General features: G+C 45.0%; 1 protein-coding gene and 1 pseudogene across 2 annotated transcripts in view; one reads left to right on the forward strand and one right to left on the reverse strand.

The window, feature by feature from the left end:
* Positions 1 to 4,902, reverse strand: part of SLC9A1 (solute carrier family 9 member A1) — a 48,386-nt gene extending 43,484 nt beyond the window's left edge. For both annotated transcript variants that reach the window (XM_040466271.1, XM_040466263.1), the window contains exon 1: positions 3,744 to 4,902. In XM_040466271.1, coding sequence (XP_040322205.1) covers positions 3,744 to 4,098 — 355 coding nt within the window. In that variant the 5' untranslated portion in view covers positions 4,099 to 4,902. The remainder of the gene's footprint in view (positions 1 to 3,743) is intronic.
* A 2,964-nt stretch (positions 4,903 to 7,866) lies between these two features.
* Positions 7,867 to 8,402, forward strand: LOC121027851 (60S ribosomal protein L12-like; annotated as a pseudogene).
* The last annotated feature ends 16,351 nt before the right edge of the window (positions 8,403 to 24,753 follow it).

The following is a 24,753-nucleotide window of genomic DNA, read 5'->3' on the forward strand; positions in this document are numbered from 1 at the left end:
CAGCTGGCCCTCCCCTCCCACTGCCCTGCCGTCAGGCAGCTGTTTTCCCAAAGAGAAAAAGATCACCCCTTTCTTTTTAGAGAGTGCCATCTGGGCTTCTTGAGACAGTTTCAAGGTGACCTTTAAAGTTGTATCTCTCTCCTAAGAAGTGGGAGAGGGGAGTTCTCGTCTTATTTTTACAGGAAACCGGTTGTTGGGGCTGATATCCAGGAGTGTGAAGTGGGCAATAGTGACCCCTACCTCCTCTATGCACAACTTGTTTAAGGAGGAAATGGCAGGATACACCTTGCAAAGACCAAAACCAAAAAAAATGTTATAACATGTGAAGAGACAAAGGAAGGCTTTTTTTTTTTTTTTTTTTTTTTGTCTCTGGTCCAGAGACAAGATGAATACCTGCCTTATGGGCTCTCGGGCCTCTGCCAGGAGTTCCAGGTCAGGGATATGGGCAAACAAACGCAGGGGGTGCCAGTGGTGAGTTGTGTTACAGTGAGGCTTTCCCTTGGAAAAAGGCTAGACTGAGAGTCCGGTGAACCGGGGACAAAGTGGAATTCACACAGGGTCCAGATCACAAGGTGGGGAGGGGGCCAGCAGCAGACACAGCCTAAGGCTTCTTGGGGGTCATTCTCACAAGACTCCCAATTGTCTAAACTCCCCCCTGCCACACCACCAGCCCCTCCCTACCAAGGAAAAGTCAAGAATCCCTGACTGTTGGAAGGAGCAAAAAGGCCCAGAGACGGGCCAGATGTCACCCCCTGAGCCAGTTAGAAAAGAACCCAGAGGCATTACTCTAGAACTTCAGCGCTGGCCGATCCCACCCTCCCACAACTATCTCCAACGGGGTCTACTTGAGGCTCTGCTCAATGATCAGGGCAGGAAGGAGAACTGCACACAGCACTTTCTAATCTTAAAGGAGGGGTACCTTGCAAGGGAAGCAGCTGCCAGAGATGACAGAATGAGGGCTCCAACACAGCTCCTACCCACACTGTGGTGCTGGGAGAACAGGCAAGACCCCAGAATGAACTCCTAGGTGCTTGGGGATCTGGGCGTGCAGAGGGAGTGTGGCCTCAGCCCCCACCCCCGTCCCCTAAGTCAGTAGATGCTATCTCCCCTCCCCCCAGGACCAGCCCGGGAGGCAGCTGAAGTGAAAAGAAGAACAGTGGGTAGGACACACCCAAAACCCTGAAACCTTAAGGAAGGACACCCAGTGGCAGCCTAGGGTTGAGAGATTTGTAATCCTCCAACTTCACAGGAAGACGGCACGGCACGTGGGTGGCTGAGGTAGGGATGCACTTGCCTTCGGTGGTTAAAATACCAACAGGGGCAGCTGCCACTCACTGAGTGCTTCCTGTAGGTACCCAGTTGACTGTACATGCATGAATTTATGTCACTGTCACATCAGCAGCACTATAACTAGGTACTATTACTTCCCCCATTTTTATATATGAGGAAACTGAAGCTCAGACAGGCTAAGTGGCAGAGTGGTGGAGACTTTATCTAACCGGAACTCTACCCTGCAAAGGGAAGGGGAAAAAAGGGGCGCTCACTTTTGCCACCTGAACAGGGACCCTTGAGATCCTTTGGTCATTAATTCTCTCGACTCTCTTCCCCAGAATGGCCAGGTGCTAGGGCCCCTCTGTTTTCAGAACGCCCTTCCAAGCCAGAGACACAGACTTTTGGAACTGCAAATGCCCTCGGAGATCATATCCAGCCTCCTCGTTTTACAATGGGAAAACTGAGGCCCAAGGCGGAATGACGTGCCAGGGTTACCCGAGTCAGTGGAATGGCAGAAATGTCGGTCCTGGAAGGGGCCAAAGATCAGCTGACAGATGGGGAGGCATGACTGGCCCAAGGTCACAGAGGGAGGTGGGATGAGAAGCCAAGTCCTAACTTTCTAGACTGATGCCCTTGCCATGGCATCATCTCTGTTCTCCAGCTGCTCAGGGTCCCTGGCACAGGTTCCGGTGGGGACAAAGCAGGCCAAGCCTGACCCCATTAAAAACAGATATCAGGCCTGCAGGGACAAACTCCTAACTGCCCTGAGTAGGATCTCTGTGGTCATACTGTCGTCCCAATAGAAGGCACTGAGACTGGCAGTGTGTGTACCAGCTCCCGGCGCCCTAACACAATGCCAGATGTCGTTGGGAGGTGAGGGAGATGGAGAGAGAAGGGCAATTTATAAACAGTGATTGTGATCAGGTCTCCTCCTGATCTTACACAGACAAATGACACACCATGGTCACCGGTTTCTTACAAAAAATGCAGACACTGGTTTCATGACTCAATTGATATGGTCACATTTAGAGATTCTTGCCAGTTTCACGGCTGGGCAAGACCTGCAGAAAAAGGCCCCAGCTTGTTCAAGGTCATGTTGTTGTCAGAATCAGTACACATAGCTCCTCTTGCCTAGTCCTTGACTTTTACCAGGAAGCTGGCTGCCATCAGGGCATAGGTGCTGGTGGCCCAGCTCCATATACAGGCCCTGCTACCGTCACAGCACCAAAGCTACACGCCAGCAACCAGATCTGTCAAAACAGAGTGTCCTCCTGCAGCATGTCCCAGAGCCTGCCTCACACAAGCCTGGCATCACCACTCAGCTCCTACACGCCCTTGGAAAAGCTGCAAGGCTTCCTACCAAGAGTCACCAACTCCCCAAACCCAAATCTGCAGCATCCCAGATCCTCATGCCTTCCACAGCTAGCTGAGGCTAAAAACTCAAAGGCAGCTTCCAAAGCCCCCCGGACACACACTTCCAGGGACTTCTGGGCTATGTAGGCTCCGGTGAATTCCATCAATCACCCAGCAGAACAGAGTGTTCAGGCCTAGGAGGGAGGGAGCCCAGGGAGGGGAGGGAACAACTTTTCTAGTTCCTTCTCCCAAAAAGAACATTTCAAAGTCTCTTCAGACCAGAGCATCCCAAGCCAATCCACTTGTCCCTCTCCCACTTGGTTGAGTGGGTGGCCAGCATGACTGGCCAGCCCATATGGCACCTTGAGACACAGCCGGGTGCCAACCTGGAGGTGAGCAGGGGCCAGACCAGGCTTCAACCTCCTCCACTCCCCTTCCACCTCCAAAACAGACTTCAGAAATTTCCAGGGCCCCAGTCCCATAAACTGTATAAGGGATGGCATTCCTGGGCCGGAAACTGACTCAGGGGCTCCCAGCCAGCCTGGGCAGGCAGAGCTGACAGATAACATTCTGGGAAAAAGGGAAGGTGATACTATGGGGATCCCTCATGTTCCGCCACACTTCTAGGTCTCCAGCACACGGGTCCCCTGCTATACTTAAACTCCTCAGACAGGCCAAGTAGATATACACTCCATCCTGGAACGCCCTCCCATGAAGCATGTAATTGCACTGGTTGTTGTTGACAGAGCAGGCTGTGCCACTTGCTGGAAGACACTCGTCTGGCTCACACACAGCTAGGTGCCTGGCTCCCCTCGGGGTCTGGCCCAGCCAGAGGAGACCTGCAGGCTTGGAGCCCTTGCTCAAAGTACCCAGTACCAGAAGCATCCCATGCTCTAACCCTGCTTTCTCCCATGCACAAAGCTGGCTCTGATCTTGGGAAGGCTCAGACCACAGAGTTCAAGTTTGAGAAGAACAAAGATGGCTGGAGTGGTCCAGACCCTTATTGGATGGCTGGAGTGGTCCAGACCCTTATTCCCGGGCAGCCTCAAGTGGTAAGGATGGGACAAGAGGCTCACCAATTTGGTGTTATCAGAAGTGTCAGAGCAAACTGAACTTACCTATCTTCATGAGGCAGGCCAGCAGGATCCAGAGCGAGATCTCAAAGGGTGTGCGCACATGTGTGTAGTCGATGCCCAGGACTGGAAAGGCCTTTCGAGTCTTCATGCTGTGTTCAGTGACGGAATGATTAACAGGCCGGCTCTCGGGGGGAATCTCTGGTGGGGCGGTGGTGACATCCCCAATAGAGCGTTCCCGTGGTGGCTCTGAGCCTCGGATGGTGCTGGCAGTAGGACTGGGCTGGAGGCCATGGCTCCTGAGAACCGGTAGCAACCCCACCAAGGCTACCACCATGAGCAATGAAGGGAAGATTCGTGGGGGAGAGCGGCCACAGACGCCCGACCACAGAGGCATCATGCTGATCCCTTGGCTCAGCAGGCCTTGACTGTCAGCAAAGTGAGAGTAAGACCTGGGACATAGGTAGCAAGGGGTCAGCAGGTAGGAGACAGTCTGGGGCAGTTCCTAGGAAAAGTTCATGTTTTAGAGAGGTAATTGTGTGGAAGCAGATCTCTGGGAATGGAGGGAGGCTGGGTTTGCAATGGAGAACTCCAAACTGGGGAAAGGGGACAAGGACCCAGAAAGGACCACAGGAAGAGACTAAAAGGTCTGGAACTCCAGGCCTGGAAAAAGGGGTGGGGGAAGAGACTGCACCCTAGAGACAGAGGAAGGGACAGGATAGGCTGGACCCCAGGCAAGGAAAAGGAGGAGGGAAGGCTGGGACCCTTGGCTGAGGAAAGTGACTGAGGAGCTGGGACTCAGCTAAGGGAAGGGGCAGGGAGCCCGAGCTAAAGGAAGGGGAACGAAAGGGGTGGGAGCCAATCCAGGAAAAGAAGAGAGGGGGCTGGGAGCCCAGCCTGCGAGGAAGGAGTGAAGCCGGAAAGCGGCCCGGAGCTTCCCCACCCAGAGAAGGGCCGGGGTGCAGGCGCGCTGGGCTGAAATTCCGGGGAAATGGAGGGAGGCGGAAGGCGGAGGCAGGCGGCCTGGCAGGAGGGCACCTCGGCGCGGGCTGGGGGCGGCTCTTGGTGGGCCGGCAGCAACACACCCCTCCTTGCGGCCCCGGCGCAGCGCGGCGCTCCGCCCCGGCCCAGCTTCAGGTCCGCCGCGTCCAGTTCCGATGACAGCTCCAGCCCCGGCCCCAGCCCCGGCGGCGGTGCACTGATGCCTCGCTAAGCCCGGGGCTGCAATTTATAGGCACCAGCGAGCAGCCAGCGCAGCAGGCTAGAGAGACCTGTCAGCGGCCGCTCGTCGCAGCGACCCCTGTCGCCAAGGGAAGGAAGTACGCGTAAGAAGAGGAAGAGTCAGACATGGCAAAAAAGAGACTGAGAAAGTCTAACTAACAGGGGTGAAATGCTTTACCATTTGCAAAATGCTTTCACATGACATCTGCAGTCTCATGAAGAGTTCCTAACAGACTTGTGAAGGATATATTATTACCTTATGTATTTAGTTATTATATAACCTTGAGCAAGTTACTTAACTTCTCGGTTCCCTAGCTTTCTCATCTGTAGAGTGGAAATAGTAGCAATACCTATTTTGGAGGGATGCCATGATGACTAAATGAGATAATCTACATGAAGTATTTAGAATACAGCCCAGCATATAGAACCATTATTATGATTCCAGCTTTGCAGATCAGAAAACTTAGTTAGTATATAGTTACATTCATTTGCTAGGGCTGCTGTAACAAAGTACCACAAACTGTGTGGCTTAAAGAACAGAAATTTGGGGTGCCTGAGTGGCTCAGTCGGTTAAGGGTCTGACTCTTGATTTTGGCTTAGGTCATGATCTCATAGTTTGTGAGATTGAGCCCCAAATTGGGCTCTGAGCTGAGTGTGGAGCCTACTTGGGATTTTTCTCTCTGCTCCCCACCCCCTCAAAATAAAATAAATAAAACATTCTTAAAAAATAAAGAGGGACGCCTGAGTGACTCAGTCAGTTAAGCATCCTTACTTCGGCTCAGGTCATGATCTCCTGGTTCATGGGTTCGAGCCCCACTTCGGGCTCTCTGCTGTCAGCACAGAGCCCGTTTGGGATTCTCTGTCCCCCTCTCTCTCTGCTCTTCCCCAGCTCTCTCTCTCTCAAGAATAAATAACATTGTTTAAAAAAAATAAAGAAAGAACAGAAATTTGTCTCATACTCTGGAGACTAGAGGTCTAAAATCAAGGTGTCAGCTGAGTTGTTTTTCTCTGGGGCTGTGAGGGAGAATCAGTTCCTTGCCCCTTTCCTAGCTTGTTTGTTGACAGTCTTTGGTGTTCGTTGATTGTGGCACCACAAATCCAGTCTTCACATGGTGATCTCCTTGGGTCTCTGTCTTTGGGTCTAAATTTCCTTTTTTATTTTTTTATTTATTTTGAGAGAAAGGCAGAGAGAGAGGGAAACAAAATCCCAAGCAGGCTCTGCTCTGTCAGTGTAGAGCCTGATGCGGGGCTTGAATCCACGAACCACGAGATCATGACCTGAGCAGAAATCAAGAGTCAGCTGCTCAACCGACTGAGCCACCTAAGGGGAATCAGCCCCCAAATTTCCCCTTTTTACAAGGCCCACCAGTCAGATGGATGGGAGCCCACCTTAATGACTTCATCTTAACTTGATCATCTTCAATAATCCTATTTCCAAATACATTCACAGGTACTGAGGGTTAGAATTTCAACATCTTTTGTGAGGGTACAATTCAACCCACAGCAGTAGTGGAACTGAGATTTGAATGTATGGCGTCCATTGGAACTGGTAAGATTCAAGAGGTCATGGCTGTACACAGGAATCGTTGGAAAGCTTAGAGCAGCACCTAGCAACACCACATATATTTTATCATTATCTTTCTTTGTGTGTCCTGAGGGCCTCAGATGTAGACTTTTGGTGTTAAGACTACATGAAGTTACACATTCAGTCACAAAGAATCATTGGTAGTCTAGAAGGAAGGCCTTCACATCTGCGAAATTGGTTCCATCATGAGACCACCCCACCTATATACTGTGTTATGAATTTAAGACTTTCAGATGAATCATATCACTGTGTATTATGCATGTTAAAAGCATGATCTTATTAGAGCTAAATATTAAATATACTGTAATATTCATAACCCTGTTTTAGCAAGTCCTCAGTTTTTAACCATTCAAGGCCCATACTTCTCTTGACTCAGGGAGTCACATTTGGGCAGACCCTTCCCCCTGCAGATCTAGGGCAGTCTCAGGATGCTTGGACCCTGGGTGGCATCTCCCCCTGTCTAGGCCATGTCTGCTCCTCTGTCCCCTCATTGAATCTTTTCACTAAAAGTGATGGGAATTTTACAGAATTGCTGTAGCTACGACATCAACAGATATGTGGCAAATAATGTGTGGTATTAGGAAAGAATATGCTGGGTCACTTAATAGTTGTACATCATGACCAGGTCACATTTTGTTTCTGTCACTCAGTTTGTTCATGTGTATAAGAGGTGGGTGGGGTGAGGGGGCACCCTGGCTCGCTCATTCAGTAGAACATGTGACTCTAGATCTCAGGGTCATGAGTTCAAGCCCCACATTGGACGTAGAGTTCACATTTTTAAAAAGTGGTGGGGGGTGCCTGGATGGCTCTATAAGTTAAGCATCTGACTCATGGTTTTGGCTCAGGTCATAATCTCACAGTTGTGAGATTGAGCCCCTCATCAGGCTCTGAGCTGGGCATAGAGCAATTAAGATTCTCTCGCTCCCTCTCCCTCTGCCCTTCCTCTATGCACATGCTCTCTCTCTCTCTCTCTCAAAAAAAAAAAGAGGTGGGTACAACCATAATACAGACATGCCTCAGAGATGTTGCAAGTTCATTTCCAGACCACTGCAATAAAGTGAATATTACAGTAAAGCAAGTCAGATAGATTTTTTTGTTTCCCAGTACATACCAAAGTTATATTTATAGTATAGTGCAGTCTAGTAAGTGTGCAATAGCATTATATCTAAAAAAAAAAAAAAACATTGTGCCTACCTTTTTTTTTTTTTTAAAGTAAGTTAGTTCTACACCTAATGTGGGGCTTGAACTCACAACCTGACATCAAAAGTCACATGTTCTACTGACTGAGCCAGCCAGGCCCCCCTGTGCATAACTTTATTAAAAAATACTTTATGGTTTTTTTGGCTTTCACCTTGCAGGAGGTGAAGGTGCAACTATCTTTGGTCATCTCGAGTCCGGATTAATCCGACACGAGGTGCCTCCGCCATGCAACCTCAGTTCAACCCCAACAAGATCAAAGTCATATACCTGAGGTGCACCATTGGGGAAGTTGTCTGCCCTGGACCTGTCGGCCCCCTAGGTCTATCTCCAGAAATGGTTGGTGATGACATTGCCAAGGCAACCAGTGATCGGAAGGGTGTGAGGATTACAGTGAAACTGACCATTCAGAACAGACAGGCCCAGATTGAAGAGCTACCTTCTGCCTCGGCCCTAATTATCAAAGCCCTCAGGGAACCACCAAGAGACAGAAAGAAGCAGAAAAACATTAAACACAGTGGAAATATCACTTTTGATGAGATTGTCAACACTGGCCGTCATATGCAGCACAGATCTTTAGCCAGAGAACTCTCTGGAACCATTAAAGAGATCCTGGGACTGCCCAATCTGTGGGCTGCAATGTTGATGGCTGCCACCCTGATGACGTCAATAGTGGTGCAGTGGAATGCCCAGCTCGTTAAGAACTACGAACGAAAATAGTTCAATAAAGGATTATTTGGGACTTGTGGCTGGCTCAGTCAGTAGAACAATATGACTCTTGATCTCAGGGTCATGAGTTTGAGCCCCACGTGGGGTGTAGAGATTACTTAAAAAAAAAAAAGTAAGTTAAATAACATTTTTTTTAAAAAGGAGTATTTGAAAACCCAAAAAAGGAAACTTTATAGCTAAAAAATGCTAACCATCATCAGAGTTTTCAGCAAGTCATAATCTTTTTGCTGGTAGAGGGTCTGACCTTGATGTTAATGGCTGCTGACTGATGTTAGTAGGTGCTGAAGGCTGGGGTGGCTGGGGCAATTTCTTAAAATAAGACAACAATGAAGTTTGCTGCATCAGTTGACTCTTCCCTTCACAAATGATTTCTCTGCTATGCTGTTTGATAGCATGTTACTCACAGTAGAACTTCTTTCAAAGTTGGACACAATCCTCTCAAACCCTGCCATTGTTTTATCAGCTCAGTTTATGAAATGTTCCAAAGCCTTTGTTGTCATTTCAACAATCTTCACAGCATCTTCACCAGAAGGAGATTCCATTTCAAGAAACTACTTTTTTACTCATCTATAAGAAAACAATCTTTCATCCATTCAAGCTTTATCATGAGATCGCAGCCATTCAGTCCCATCTCAAGCCTCCACTTCTCATTCTAGTTCTCTTGCTGTTTCCACCCCATCTGCAGTTACTTCCTCCAGTGAAGTCTTGAACCTCACAAGTCATCCATGAGGGTGGGAATCAACTTTCTCCAAACTCCTGTTTTAATGTTGATATTTGGACCCCTTCCCATGAATCACAAATGTTCTTAATGGCATCTAGCATGGTGAATCCTTTCCAGAAGGTTTTCAATTTACTTTGCCCAGACCCATCAGTGGAATCACTATCTAAAGCAGCTGTAGCCATGTGAAATGTATTTTTTAAGTGTCTTTCTGTTTTTTAATTTTTTTAATGTTTATTTATTTTTGAGAGAGAGAAAGAGAGAGAGAGAGAGCATGAGCAGGGGAGGGGCAGAGAGAGGGGGAGACATAAAATCTGAAGCAGGCTCCAGGCTCTGGGCCATCAGCACAGAGCCCACTGCAGGGCTCCAACTCACGTGCTGTGAGATCATGACCTGAGCCGAAGTTGGACGCTTAACCAACTGAGCCACCCAGGTGCCCTCAAATGTCTTTCTTAAATAATAAGACTCAAAAGTCAAAATGGCTCCCGGATTCATGGGCTGTGAAATGGACATTGTATCAGCAGACATGAAAACAACATTCATCTCAATGTACATCTCCATCAGAGCTCATGAGTGACCAGGTGCATTGTCAATGAGCCATAATGTTTTGAAACGAATCCTTTTTTCTGAGCAGCAGGTCTCAGTAGTGGACTTAAAGCATTCAGTAAACCATGTTGTAAACAGATGTGCTGACATCCAGGCTTTGTTGTTCCACTGATTGACCACGGGCAGAGTAGATTTAGTATAATTCTTACGGACCCTAAGATTTTCAGAACAGTAAATAAGCATTGGCTTCAACTTAAAGTCACCAGCTGCATTAGCCCCTAAGAAGACAGTTGGCCTGTCCTCTGAAGCTTTGAAGCCAGGCATCAAGTTCTCCCCAGCTATAAAAGTCCTGGATGCCATCTTCTTCCAGCAGAGGGCTGTTTCTTCTCCATTGAGAATGTGTTGCTTAGTGGAGCCACCTTCATGAGTTATCATAGCTAGATCTCCTGGAGAACTTGCTGCAGCTTCTACATCAGCACTTGCTGCTTCACCTTGCACTTCTATGTTCCGAAGATGGCTTCTTTCCCTAAACCTCATGAACCAACCTCTGCCAGCGTCAGACTTTTCTTCTGCAGCTTCCTCCCCTCTTTCAGCCTTCACCGAATTGAAGAGAGTCAGGGCCTTGTTCTGGATTAGGCTTTGGCTTAAGGGAATGTTGTGGCAGGTTTGATCTTCTAGCCAGACCACTCAGACTTTCTCCATATCAGCATTAATGCTATTTCACTTTCTTATCATTTTGTGTGTTCACTGGAATAGCACTTTTAATTTCTTTCAAGAACTTTACCTTTGCATTCACAACTTGGCTAACTGGCACAAGAGGCCGAGCTCATGGCCTATCCTGGCTTTCGATGTGCCTTCCTCACTAAGCTTAATCATTTCAAGCTTTTGATTTAAAGTGAATGAGGTGTGGGTGCAAGGTGGCTCAGTCAGTTACGTGTCCGACTTTGGTTCAGGTCATGATCTCAAGGTCCATGAGTTCGAGCCCCGCATGGGGCTTTGTGCTGACAGCTCAGAGCCTGGAATCTGCTTCGGAGTCTGTGTCTCCCTCTCTCTCTGCCCCTCACCCGATCATGCTCTGTCTCTGTCTCAAAAATAAACATAAAAAAAAATTTTAAATATATATAAAATATATAAAAATAAAGTGAATGAGGTGTGTCTCCCTTTCATTTTAACACATAGAGGCCACTGTAGGGTTATTAATCGACCTAATTTCAATATTGCTGTATCTCAGGGCAAAAGGGGGCCCAAGGAAAGGGAGAGAGATGGAGTGGGCCAGTCAAAACACACACATTTATCACTTAAATTTGCCATCCTATACAGGTGCCGTGCATGCCTCCCCAAAACAATTATAATAGTAATATCAAAGATCACTGATCATAGATCACTATAATGAAGCTAATAATGAAGAAGTCTGAAATATTGTGAGAATTACCAAAATGTGACACAGGGACATAGAGTGAGCAAATGCTGTTAGAAAAAATGGCACCAATAAACTTGCTCAATGCAGAGTTGCCACAAACCTTCAATTTGTAAAAAATGCAACATCCACAAAGCGCAATAAAATGAGGTATGCCTGCACCTGCCTTGCAAGGTTATAGTGAGGATTAAATGACTGAAATATCTCAATCTCTGTTCCTGGCAAATAGTTAGCACTCAGTACCTGTTTATGTCTTTCCTTTGTTATGTAATCTCACACCCCTGCAAGGTTCTTTTTTCCACTCTCCCTTCACTTGCACCACTCCAACCGCACTCCCTCTTGGTTATTTCTCAGACACTGTCAGTCACACTTCTGCCTCAGGGCCTTAAGCATTTGCTGTGTCTTCTGCCTGGAACACACTTCCCCAGATATCCACTTGGCTCACTCCCTCACATCCCTCAAGCCTTCCCATAAATCTCCCTTCTGCACATGGCCTACTGCCTGATAACTCTATTTAGTAGCGATGCTTTCCCTGCCCAACCACCACCACTACCCCCCAGTCTCAGCCCTTACTCTGCTCCTTTTTTTCCCCCATAGCACATTCTCCCATACGGTCTAATTTACCTATCTGCTATATGTATTGTTTATTGCCATTCCCACCCCCCCCCAACAGGATGTCAGCTCCAGGCAGGAGAACCCTAATGAGTGAGTGAATGAATGAAAGAATGAATGCATGACAGGATATATTATTTGCACAAGGCTCTGGGGCACCTGAGTGGCTCAGTTGGTTAAGTGGCCGACTTCGGCTCAGGTCATGACCTCACTGTTTGTGAGTTCAAGTCCCGCGGCGGGGCTCTGTGCTGACAGCTCGGAGCCTGGAGCCTGCTTCAGGTTCTGTGTCTGCCTCTCTCTCTGCTCCTCCCCCACTAACGCTCTGTCTCTGTCTCTCAAAAATAAATAAACATTAAAAAAATTTTTTTTAATAAAAAAAAAAAAAAGAAAATCAAGGCTCCAAGAGGAGAGCTGTTTGTGCCCAGCAAGCTGGGGGGAAAAGGTGCCAGGTGTGGATCCAAGTCTGTCTAACACTGAATCATAAGCGTATCTCTAGGCTGATAGCCAGTGTGAAAGCACACACACACCCTGGGCAACTAGAAGAGAGTTGGAAGGGAGGTCAGGAATTAGAATTTGGAATTCAGCGAGGGAGCTTTTAAGCTAATTCATCGTAATTCACTCAATAAACATTTAGTACCTACTATGTGCAAGTCCCTGTGTTTCCTGCAATGGGAGCTTGATGATGAAGCTGATAAACACCTGTCGGTGAACTTGATACTCACATCCACTCCCCCCCTGGACATCCCATGGGCACTTCCATCTCCAGGTACAAAACACAGCCTCCCATCGTCCCCTGAACTTGCTGCCGCTCCGTGTTCCACATACAGATTGCTTGGCCCTGCCGGACAGGTTAGAATTTAGCAGGCTGGAAGGGAAGGGTCCAGGGCTGGAAATTTTATTAAGTGTTTCGGGAGGTTTTGAAGCCGATGGTCCCATCCTCACTCTGGAAAACTCCGGCCTGATCCACTAAAGTAGACTTTGTATCACTCCCACCTCCAATCTGCTGTACACAAGCTGGGCACACACACAGCTTTCAGGGAGAACTTTCTGAGCCGTGGTCATCCTCTGTTTAGACAGCTGGATGCCCCCATTCTCGGCATGGCACACAAGGTGCTTCATACGTTCGGGCCCATAAACTTTTTTCCCCCTAGTGATTTATAAGACAATTTGAAAGTATAAAGATAATATAACAAACACCAAAATTTTCACCTCTCTGAATTATCAGCTGTTAGTTTCTTTTAAAAAAAATTTTTTTTTAATGTTTATTTATTTTTAACAGAGAGAGAGAGAGAGACAGACAGACAGACAGAGCACAAGGGAGGGAGGGGCAAGAGAGAGAGGGAGACACAGAATCCAAAGCAGGCTCTAGGCCCTGAGCCGTCAGCACAGAGCCCGATGGGGGTGTTCGAACCCACGAACCATGAGATCATGACCTGAGCCAAAGTCAGATGCTTAACTGACTGAGCCACCCAGGTGTCCCTTACAGTTTCTTATATTTGCTTTCAACATGTATATATGTATATATACATATATGTATATATACATGTATATATATGTATATATATGTGTATATATATATACACATATACATGTATATGTGTGTGTGTGTGTATATATATATATATATATATATATATATATATATATATATATATATAAAACAGATATCTGTACTATTTTATCAAATCTTAAAAAGTCTCTGAGTTTTTATTGACATCAACCTCTCTCATGAATGTTATGTGCATCAACTTCTATCAATGACAGGCAACTTCTACTGTGGGGTAATGTATTATTTTGACACTTGAACACACACATCTCTGTAGCCCACACACCCTCCAGCTACTGCCACGAGCGAGAGAGCCGTCTATACTGTCTGCATCATCTCACCTCCCATTCTCCCCAATCCAGTCCAGTTAGGTTTTCACCCCCATACACCATACCCAAACCCTCTTGTCAATGTAACTAATGGCCTCTGTTGGAGAGGAAAAAAATCTCTCCCTCCACCCCTCTTAGGTTCTCCAGCTGGGGCCCTGTAAATGAGACTGGCCAAAGACAGGTTAACAAAGGAAAAGCGAACAGTAGTTCCCGAACACATGGATCACGTACCCAGCAATGAGAGACTCAAAGGTTTAGTTAGAGCTTGGGCTTATATATCATCTTAGCAAAGGACAATACATTTTTAGGGAAGTGACAAGACAATGGAAAAGAACCTGTCTCCAGGGGCAGCAAATTGTGGGAAGGCAAACATATGGGAAACTAACGATAGAGAAAGGTTCATTAGTGATGTTTGTTATACAGACTCGTCTGGTGCTATCTCCAGGCTAAGGGTCTAAGGCTGTCTCGGGGATTAACTCTTGTCCTTCCTGGTAGAGAAGGAGCAGGGACACGTTTGGAAATCTGTGTCCTCCTTTCATCCAAAGAGGGGGAGGGCAGAGAGCCTTCCTTGCATCTGCTTCTTCTCAGTTACCTTCAGATCAAAATAATCCTTTGGGGGCACCTGGGTGTCCCAGTCAGTTCAGTGTCCCACTTCGGCTCAGGTCATGATCTCATGGCTGTGAGCTCAAGCCCCACGTTGTGCTCTGTGCTGACAGCCCAGAGCCCGGAGCCGGCTTTGCATTCTGTCTCTGACTCTCTCTGCCCCTCCCCCACTTGCACTGTGTCTCTCTTTCTCTCTTTCTCTCTCTCAAAAAAATGAATACATATTTAAAAAAAAAAAACAAACCTTTTACCGAAGTGATATCTTTTGGGGAGGCCTACTCTTCCCCTCCACACTTCCACGTTGCTCAAACAGCCACTCCTCAATTCTCTTCTTGGTTTACCTATAAGAGCCTTCAATGCTTGTGATCACTTGTTCCTTCTTGAACTCTTTTCTTCAATTAGGTGATGAAACTCTGCTCTCTCCTGGTCGTCCCCCCCCCCCCACTTCTGCCCTTCCTCCTCCGCCCCACTGGCCTTTTGGTCTTGTTGCTGAATCCTCGCCTTCTCCACTCTCTCCTCCTCAGCCTCCTGCACAGAGTCTGCATATCCTGGGGCCCCAGGGCTTGGTTCCCACCTTTGCACTGCTCTGCATTGATACTCATTTCTCTGGTGATCTCACCCTTTCTTGAGGTTTCCAATAACATCTAAGTACATATCATACACAGAGTTTTATCTCGTCTGATCTAAACTCCAGGCTACGGTGTCCAACTGAATACTCCACATGTCCACCTGGTTGTTGGATGGAAACCTCAAACTCAGCACGTCCAAAAGGGAATTTCAGGCCTTCTCCCCACCACCTTGGCCCCAAGCCTGCTCTTCGCACTGTCTTCCCCATCCAGGGAACAGTCCCTCCATCTTTCCACTTAGGCCAAAAACCTGAGTCATCCGTTCTTTCTTTCATGTCAATCCTCAGTCAAACTTCACTAGTGAACCTTTTTCATGTCAATACTGCCAATTAGATCTGCAAAATATGTTCAGGACCCAAGCACTCCTTAGCACCTCCACCACCATCACTCTGGACCAAACCACGACCATTTCCTGCCCAAGTTATTACAAAAGCCCCTGAGCAGTCTCGTCTCAACATAGCAACCAGAGGGAGCCCTCTAAAGCCCAAGTCATATGCTGCCTCCCTCTGCTCAGGACCTTCCAAAGTCCTCATTATGATTTCTAAGACCCCCCATCCAATGTAGCCCCCACATCTCTCTGGCCTCATCTCTGACCATTTCCCCTTCTTCTCTCTGCTCTAGCCCTCCTGGCTTCCTTGCTATTTATTTTTCAAACACTCCATCCAGGTTTAATGGACATTGAAGTTGCTCTAATTTTATGGTATTGTGAACAATGCCATGCCATATCAATTGCCCTGACACATGCGTCTTGGTGCACATGCTTAAGAATTCCTCTCCCTAAGGGCTCCTGAATGGTTCAGTCATGAAGTGTCTGACTTTGGCTCAGGTCATGATCTCTCAGTTTGTGAGTTCAAGTCCCACATCGGGGGAGCTCGAGCCCCGCTTCAGGTGAGCACAAGCCCTGCTTCGGGTGACCCCCACTTCTCTCTCTCTTTCTCTGACCTTTGCTCACTTGTGCCCTCTCTCTCTCTCTCTCTCTCTCAAAAAAAAAAAAAAAAAAGAATTCCTCTCCTATATACTTGAAAATGATTTCTGGATTGTAGGGTTTGTATATTCTCTGCTTTACTAGATAAAAGTGTTTTCCTAACGTATCTTTTTTTCTTTAATCTCTACACCCAATGTGGGGTTCAAACTCACAACCTTGAGATCAAGAGTCACATGCTCTACTGACTGAGCCAGCCAGGCACCCCTTCCTAAGGCATCTTTTGCCTTCCCACCTGTAAGTATAAGAGACCCACCTTTCCCATATCTTCCTCAATACTTGTTTGAGTCAGACTTTCTATCCTTCGTTAATTTGACGGGTATAAAATAGTGTCTCAGCATTTTTTTAAATAAACTTTTCACATTGGAATATCTTTAAATCAAAAGAGAAGTTGCAAACAAGTCAAGAGAATTCCCACATACCCCTCACTCAATTTCCCCTAATATTAACATTTTATATTACCATGACAGATTTGTCAAAACTAAGAAACCAACATTGGCTTATTACTTGGTTTTTGTTTTTTTTTTCAAAGCAATCTCTATATCCAATGTGAGGCTCAAACTCACAACCCTGTGATCAAGAGTCACATGCTCTACCGACTGAGCCAGCCAGGTGCTTCAGATTATTACTATTAATTAAACTCCAGATTAATTCAGATTTCATAACGTCCTTTTTCTAGTCCAAGATCCCATCTAGGAGACAGCATTGTATTTATTCCTCATGTCTCCTTAGTCTCTTCAAGTCTGTGACAGCTTCTCAGCCTTTCCTGGCCCTATGACCTGGATAGTCTTCAGAAACACTGATCAGATATTTTACAGAATGTCCCTCATTTGGGTTTATCTATGTTTTCCTCATGATCATGGGTGTAGAGGAAGGATAGCATGGAGGCGAAGTGCCCTTCTCATCACATCCTATCAGGGGGCACGTGCTACCCACGTGACTTACTACTGGTGACATGATTACCCTCAACCACATGGTTAATGTGGTGCTTCCAGGTTTCTCCACTGTAAAGTTATTATTTTTCCCTTTTCTACATTTGTTCTTTGGAAGTGCTATCTAATCGTGTTGATCTGCATTTCTCCGCCTTCGGGAGTTCCTCTTACAGAAATGTCTGTTCCTGTCCTTTGCTTATGTTTCAACTTGCTTGCTTATCTTTAGTTCTTACCGATTTCTAGGTGTTCTTTATACATGAATTGCAATTATCTTCTTCCTGGGAGCCATTTAGTATTTTAATTTTGTTTATAATGCCTTTTGCCATGTAGAAGTTCTTTATTTTAACCTAATCATACTTACATATTATTTCCTTTATTCTTTGTGCTTTTTGAACCACCTTTGGAAACACAGCCATGACTCAGCAATCCTTTGATAACCATTGGTTCTCTATTCACGTTGCCCCTTTGCCTTGAATGCCCTTTCTCCCTTTTCCATCCAGCAAGTTCTTACTGAACTTTGCGGCCATAAAACAAATGAAACCTCCCCATGAAGTTATCCTCAGGTCCCCCAGGTAGAATTAGGGCTCCCACAACTTATTGTCCATACTTTTATTTATTTTATTTTTAAGTAGGCTTCACACTCAGGGTGGGGCCCAACACGGAGCTTGAACTCATGATCCTGAGATCAAGACCCGAGCTGAGATCAAGAGTCGGATGCTTAACCCACTGAGCCACCCAGGCACCCCTTGCCCATATCTTTATTAAAGCACATATCAGGGCACCTGGGTGGCTCAGTGGGTTAAGCATCCGACTCTTGATCTCAGCTCGGGTCTTGATCTCAGGGTCGTGAGTTCAAGCTCTGTGTTGGGCTCTGCGTTGGGCTGTGGGTTGGGTATGAAGCTTACTTAAAAAAATAAAAAATAGGGGCGCCTGGGTGGCGCAGTCGGTTAAGCATCCGACTTCAGCCAGGTCACGATCTCGCGGTCCGTGAGTTCGAGCCCCGCGTCGGGCTCTGGGCTGATGGCTCAGAGCCTGGAGCCTGTTTCCGATTCTGTATCTCTCTCTCTGCCCCTCCCCCGTTCATGCTCTGTCTCTCTCTGTCCCAAAAATAAATAAACATTGAAAAAAAATTTTTTTAAAAAAATAAAAATAAAAATAAAAAATAAATTAAGAAATAAAGCACATATCATTCTCCATTATGTTGCCTTTTGCTTAATTATGTGTGTGTCTTCTGTCCCACTCAATTATTATTACCTGAGGAGAGGGACCCCATGTAATTCATCTCTGTAGTGGAGCACTAGGTATGATGCAGTTAATGTTTATTGAATGACTGGATGAGGCTATAGGGTGAATCAGTGGTCTTCAGAATTTTTGCTTTTTTGGCTCCCTTAAGAGGTTTTTAATTTTTTTTTAAGTTTATTTATTTTAATTTTGAGAAAGAGAGCACGTGTGCGTGAGACAGGGCGCACAATCAGGGGAGGGACAGAGAGAAAGAGCGAGAGAGAAAATCCCAAGCAGGCTCTGCACTGAGTCTGACATGGGGCTCAATCTCACAAACAGTGAAATCATGACCTGAGCCAAAATCAAAAGTTGGATGCTTAAGCAACTCAGCCACCCAGGCGCCCCAGGGGATTTTTTTCAAATTCTGCATCCCTTCTGCATTTGTGAGAATTCTAACAGAAAATGAATGGCACACTCAAATTAAGACAATTCAAGACAGTTATACCATATACAAAGGGGTAATTTAGAAGGTGTGGTTGAGGTAGAGAAAAATCACAAGGGATCCTGCAGGAAGCTGGGATAGGCAGCAGCCAGGCTGTTACCACCTGAGGCCTAGAGGGACAAGTCCTTTGCTTGAGAGAAGCACTAACTTTCTGTCCAGGGGCAGGGTCAGATAAACTAGACCTCCAGAGAGTAGGAACTAGAGCCATAGAGTCACTGACCTTACTTTGTTTTCCCCCTCTGTCTCCTGCTAAGGCTCCGCATTGGCCCAACCCAAACCAAGACCAGAAGACACAGAGCCATTGACGTCCTCCATCAAAATCAGACAACTAGGGGAGTAGAGGTGGGGGGGAGGGCAAAGAATGGGTCTGCAGGAGCACAGGCAGGATATCTGGCTTTTTTTTTTTTTTTTTTAAGAGAGAGAGAGGAAACAGCGTAAGCAAGGGAGGGGGCAGAGGGAGAGAGAGAGAGAGAGAGAGAGAGAGAGAGAGAGTCTTAAGCAGCCTCCATGCTCAGTGTGGATCCCAGCCCATGACCCTGGGATCATGACCTGAGCCAAATCAAGTGTCCGATGCTCAACTGACTGAGCCACCCAGGTGCCTCTGGCATAGTTTTTAATTGACAACTAAAATGTTCATCTTAAATGTAAATCATTGTAAAGAATATACTTCCGAGAATACTGTAAATATCAATATTTTAAATAAAACTGTCCCATCATCAATATACTATCATTCATTTTGAGAACATACTGGAACAAACTCTACTTTAACAGACAGAAATGCTATATCATTATTTTTTTCTTCTTGAATGTATAGTTACATTTTGCTTCCTCTCACACATTGTTATCCTAGGATGATGTATTTTATGCTTGAAAGTCTGTTATTGATTACCTAATTCATACTTCAAGAGAAATTTACATATAAATTACAATTTGAAAATTTTTGAAATTTAAATAATACACAGATTACTGGTATTATTATTATGTGTATTATTACACAACTGATCGAAGCAATGTAATATATATCTTTTGATACATGTTAAAAAGAAAACCACAGGGGCACCTCGGTGGCTCAGTTGGTTAAGCGTCCGACTTCGTCTCAGGTCATGATCTTGCGGTCCGTGAGTTCGAGCCCCACGTCGGGCTCTGTGCTGACAGCTCAGAGCCTGGAGCCTGTTACGGATTCTGTGTCTCCCTCTCTCTCTGACCCTCCCCTGTTCATGCTCTGTCTCTCTCTGTCTCAAAAATAAATAAATGTTTAAAAAAAAAAAAAGGAAAGAAAACCACAGGGGCACCTGGGTGGCTCAGTCAGTTGAGCATCTGACTCTTAATTTTGGCTCAGGTCATGATCTCATGGTTTGTGGGATCAAGCCCAGCCCTGGGCTCTGCACTGACAGTGAGGAGCCTGCTTAGGGTTCTCTCTCTCCCTCCCTCCCTCTCTCTCTCTCTTTCTGCCCCTTCCCTGTGCGTGTGTGCAAGCTTTCTCTCTCTCTCTCTCTCTCTCTCTCTCTCCCCCTCAAAATAAATAAATAAACATTAAAGAAGAAGAAGGAGAAGGAGAAGAAGGAGAAGAAGGAGAAGGAGAAGAAGAAGAAGAAGAAGAAGAAGAAGAAGAAGAAGAAGAAGAAGAAGAAAAGAAAACCACAGGGCCCACAAGGCATTACTTGAGCCAGGCCAAGTCACCAAACCAGGGCTTAATATCTAATCGAGATGCTCTTTCAACCTCCCTAAGAAATGTAAAATCCTAATCAGTCAGTCAGGAATTTTCTGATAAGCACCCATGGGGTAATCCATGCATAGGCCTTCTCCATCCTATAAAGGAAGAGGAAGTAGTCTGCATATCAAGACCCTCTGCCTTTTCCCCAAAAGTAAAAAGATCTTGCCTGCAACAAGGAAGGTGGTCTTGCTTTTCTTTTTTGTTTGTCTTTTTATAAGTTTTCATGGCCTGTGCTCCTTCCTATAAAAACCTTCCATTTCATACAACTCCTCCAAGCACCTCCTACTTGCGAGATGGGATCCTACCTGATTCATGATCATCAAATTTACTCAGTTGAATTTTGTTTTTTAACCTAAGTAATTATTAAGCCAACAGGAAAATAATATTGGAAATGCATCTTTTTTTTTTTTAATTTTTTTTCAACGTTTATTTATTTTTGGGACAGAGAGAGACAGAGCATGAACGGGGGAGGGGCAGAGAGAGAGGGAGACACAGAATCAGAAACAGGCTCCAGGCTCTGAGCCATCAGCCCAGAGCCTGACGTGGGGCTCGAACTCACAGACCGCGAGATCGTGACCTGGCTGACGTCGGACGCTTAACCGACTGCGCCACCCAGGCGCCCCTACAGCGGGAAATGCATCTTTTACTGAAATAGACTTTTTGTAATTAGTACATGTATTTCTGTGTTTTTTTTAATTTTTATTTATTTAAAAAAATTTTTTTTGAAAGAGAGTACATGTGCATGTGCAAGTGGGGGAGGGGCAAAGAGAGAGGGAAAGAGCATCTTAAGTAGATTCCACGCCTGCCTGCGGGGCTTGATCTCATGACTGGGAGATCATGACCTGAGCTGAAATGGAGAGTGGGGCGCTTAACTGACTGAGCCACCCAGGCTCCCCAGTTCATATATTTCTGGATAAATATTATTATTGTTGGAATAAAGCTGGGTTCAACTACAATTTTATGTCTATTTTTTGTGTTTATAAATAGAATCACTGAGAAACCATATTCACATAAATAAGCAGAAGAGAATGGAGAGAGCTTCGTTACAATAATATAATCATGTCACCTAATTATTTGAATTCCTTCTGGGTTACAAGACAAAAATCACATAGCGGTCTGTTATCAAAAGTTATTTTTAATGACAACAAAATTAGAACCTCTTTCAACTTTATTGAAAGCAAAGAACTAGCAACTGCCCGATTGGCAAAATGCCTATTATTCAGTCATTAGAGTCCTTCATCTTCAGTTGGTGCCCTGAAGTGCGACATCTCCACCCCCCAATGCTGTGGGTAAAAACTTGGGTGAGTGGCTTTTGTAAAGTGTAAGCAGGGGAGATGGGAAAGAAAATGGCCCTGGACCTCGGCGTGTGTTCTCCCAAAGGTGGGTCTTCAGAAAGAGCATAAGTAAAGTTTGAGGATCTGGACATTGGTTCTTACAAGTATCTGTGCCATCTACCCCTGCCCTCAACGTGCTTCCAATCTAGTAGGGGGATGGAAGTCAGCAAATTGCCAAAGTACGGAATGTATGGAGGGGGTGGTGGATAGTGGAGCTGGAGATGTTTAGAATTTACTTCTGGCTGTGAGGGGCCATGAAAGGCTTCATGGATGAGGGGGCATGTAAGTTGCTTTTCAGGTTTGGTAGGATTTTGACAAAAGAGATAGTAGAGAAGACATTCTAGATGGAGCATACCGGGTAAACAAAGGCTCAGAAACAACCAAAGGGAATGTTTGGGAAATAAGAAAAATTTGGTTCTCTCTCTTTTTCTCTCTCTGCCCCTCCCCCACTTGCTCTCACTCTCTCAAAAATAAATAAATAGACATTAAAAAAAAAAAAAAGAACAATTTGGCACAAGCAGAGTATAGGTATAGTCAAAAGTGGGAGAATGACTAGAGGAATAGAATCATAAGCTCTCAAGGATAAAATCTACTTTAAAGATCAAGTAACCCTAGGGGTGCCCAGGTGGCTCAGTCGGTTAAGCATCTGACTTCAGCTCAGGTCATGATCTCACAGTTCGTTAATTTGAGTCCCTGGTCGAACTCTGTGCTGACAGCTCAGAGCCTGGGGCCTACTTGGGATTCTGTGTCTCCCTATCTCTCTCCTTCTCCCCTGCTCGTGCTCTGTCTCTCAAAAATAAATAAACATTTAAAAAAGGGTTTTTTAATACGTAAAATAAATAAGATCAGATAATGCCAAAAATATATAAATAAATAAAAATAAAGATCACATAATCATGGAGTCCCTGACTGGCTCAGTCGAAAGAGTGTGCACTCTTGATCTCAAGATCTCAAGGGTTGTGAGTTCAATCTCTGGGTGTGGAGATTACATAAAAATAAACAAACAAATAAATAAAACCTATTAAAAAAAGATCATGTAATCCTGACGAAATAAATGGAAGATGACACAAAGAAATGGAAAGATATTCCATGTGCATGGATTGGAAGAACCAATATTGTCAAACTGTCCATACTGCCTAGACAATCTACAGATTTAAATGCAATCCCTATTAAAATACCAACAACATTTTTCACAGAACCAGAACAAATAATACTAAAAATCGTGTGGAACCACAAAAGACCCCAAGTAGCCAAAGCAATCTTAAGAAAGAAGAACCAAGCTGGAGGTGTCATAATCCCAACACATACTACAAAGCTGTAGTAATCAAAAACAGTATGGTACTGGCACAAAGACAGACACATAGATCGGTAGAACAGAGTAGCGGCCCAGTAGTAGCTTATATGGTCAATTAACCTATGACAAAGGAGGCAAGGATACACAATGTGGAAAAGCAAGTCTTTTCAATAAATGGTATGGGAAAAACTGGACAGCTATATGCAAAAGAATGAAACTGGACCACTGTCTTAAACCAATCACAAAAATAAATTCAAAATGGGTTGAAGACATAAATGTGAGACCTGAAACCATAAAACTCCTAGAAGAAAATGTAGACAGTAACTGCTTTGACATCAGCCATAGAAACATTTTTCTAGATGTGTAGGTCACCTGAGGCAAGGGAAACAAAAGCAAATTAAGCTATTGGGACTACACCAAAATAAAAAGCTTTTGCAGAGCTAAGAAAACCATCAACAAAACAAAATGGCAACCTGCTGAATGGAAGATGATATTTGCAAATGATATATCTGACAAGGAGCTAATATTCAAAATATATAAAGAACTTAGACAACTCAACACCAAAAACAAAAACAAAAATAAAAACAATCTGATTAAAAGTGGGCAGAGGGGGCGCCTGGGTGGCGCAGTCAGTTAAGCATCCGACTTCAGCCAGGTCACGATCTCACGGTCCGTGAGTTCGAGCCCCGCGTCAGGCTCTGGGCTGATGGCTCAGAGCCTGGAGCCTGTTTCCGATTCTGTGTCTCCCTCTCTCTCTGCCCCTCCCCCGTTCATGCTCTGTCTCTCTCTGTCCCAAAAATAAATAAACGTTGAAAAAAAAAAAAAAGTGGGCAGAGGACTGAATGGACATTTTTCCAAAGAAGACATACAGATGGTCAACAGATACATGAAAAGATGCTCATCACCACTGATCACCAGTGACATGCAAATCATAAGCCACAAATCAGTTAGCACATTATACCTGTCAGAATGGCTAAAATGAAAGACAAGAAATAACAGGTGTTGACGAGGATGTGGAGAAAAAGGAACTCTTGTGCACTGTTTGTGGGAAAGTAAATTGGTGTAGCCACTATGGAAAACAGCATGAAAGTTGCTCAAAAAATTAAAAACCAAATTGCCATATGATCCAGTAGTTCTATTACTGGGTATTTACCTGAGGAAAACAAGAACATGAATTTTAAAAGACATTTGCACTCCTATGGTTATGCAGCATTATTTACAATTGCCAAGGTATGCAAGTAAACCCCAACTGTCCATCTATAGATGAATGGATAAAGAAAAAAAAAAAATATATATATATATATATACATGCAACAAAATGGATGAACCTAGAGGGTATCATGCCAAGTGAAATAAATCAGAGAAAGACAAATACCCTATAATGTCTTTCATATGTGGAATCTAAGAAACAAAACAAAGAAAAAAAGAAACAAACAAAAAAACAGACTCTTTTTTTTTAATATATGAAATTTATTGTTAAATTGGTTTCCATACAACACCCAGTGCTCATCCCAAAAGGTGCCCTCCTCAATACCCATCACCCACCCTCCCCTCCCTCCCACCCGCCATCAACCCTCAGTTTGTTCTCAGTAAAAAAACAGACTCTTAAGTACAGAGAACAATTAATAGTTGCCAGAGGAGAGGTGGGGAGGGGGAAGGGAGAAATAGGAAAAGGGATCAAGGGCACTATCTTAATGAGCACTGAGTAATGCATAGAGCTGTTGACTTATTATATACCTGAAACTAGTAGGACATTATATATTAATGATACTTCAATACAAAAATAATAAACAAACAAATAAATAAATATCACCTAATCCAACCTCCACTGCTGCCATCACCACTCTACCAAAATCCACTCAGTGCTCAAATACATCTGGTCATGGGGCACCCCTGTCTGACAGAAATATAATGCAGGCCACACATATAATTTAAATTTTTCTGTTA

Source organism: Herpailurus yagouaroundi, unplaced genomic scaffold (genome assembly GCF_014898765.1).
Source record: "Herpailurus yagouaroundi ecotype Mexico unplaced genomic scaffold, PumYag 77, whole genome shotgun sequence".
Taxonomy (NCBI): Eukaryota; Metazoa; Chordata; class Mammalia; order Carnivora; family Felidae; genus Herpailurus; species Herpailurus yagouaroundi.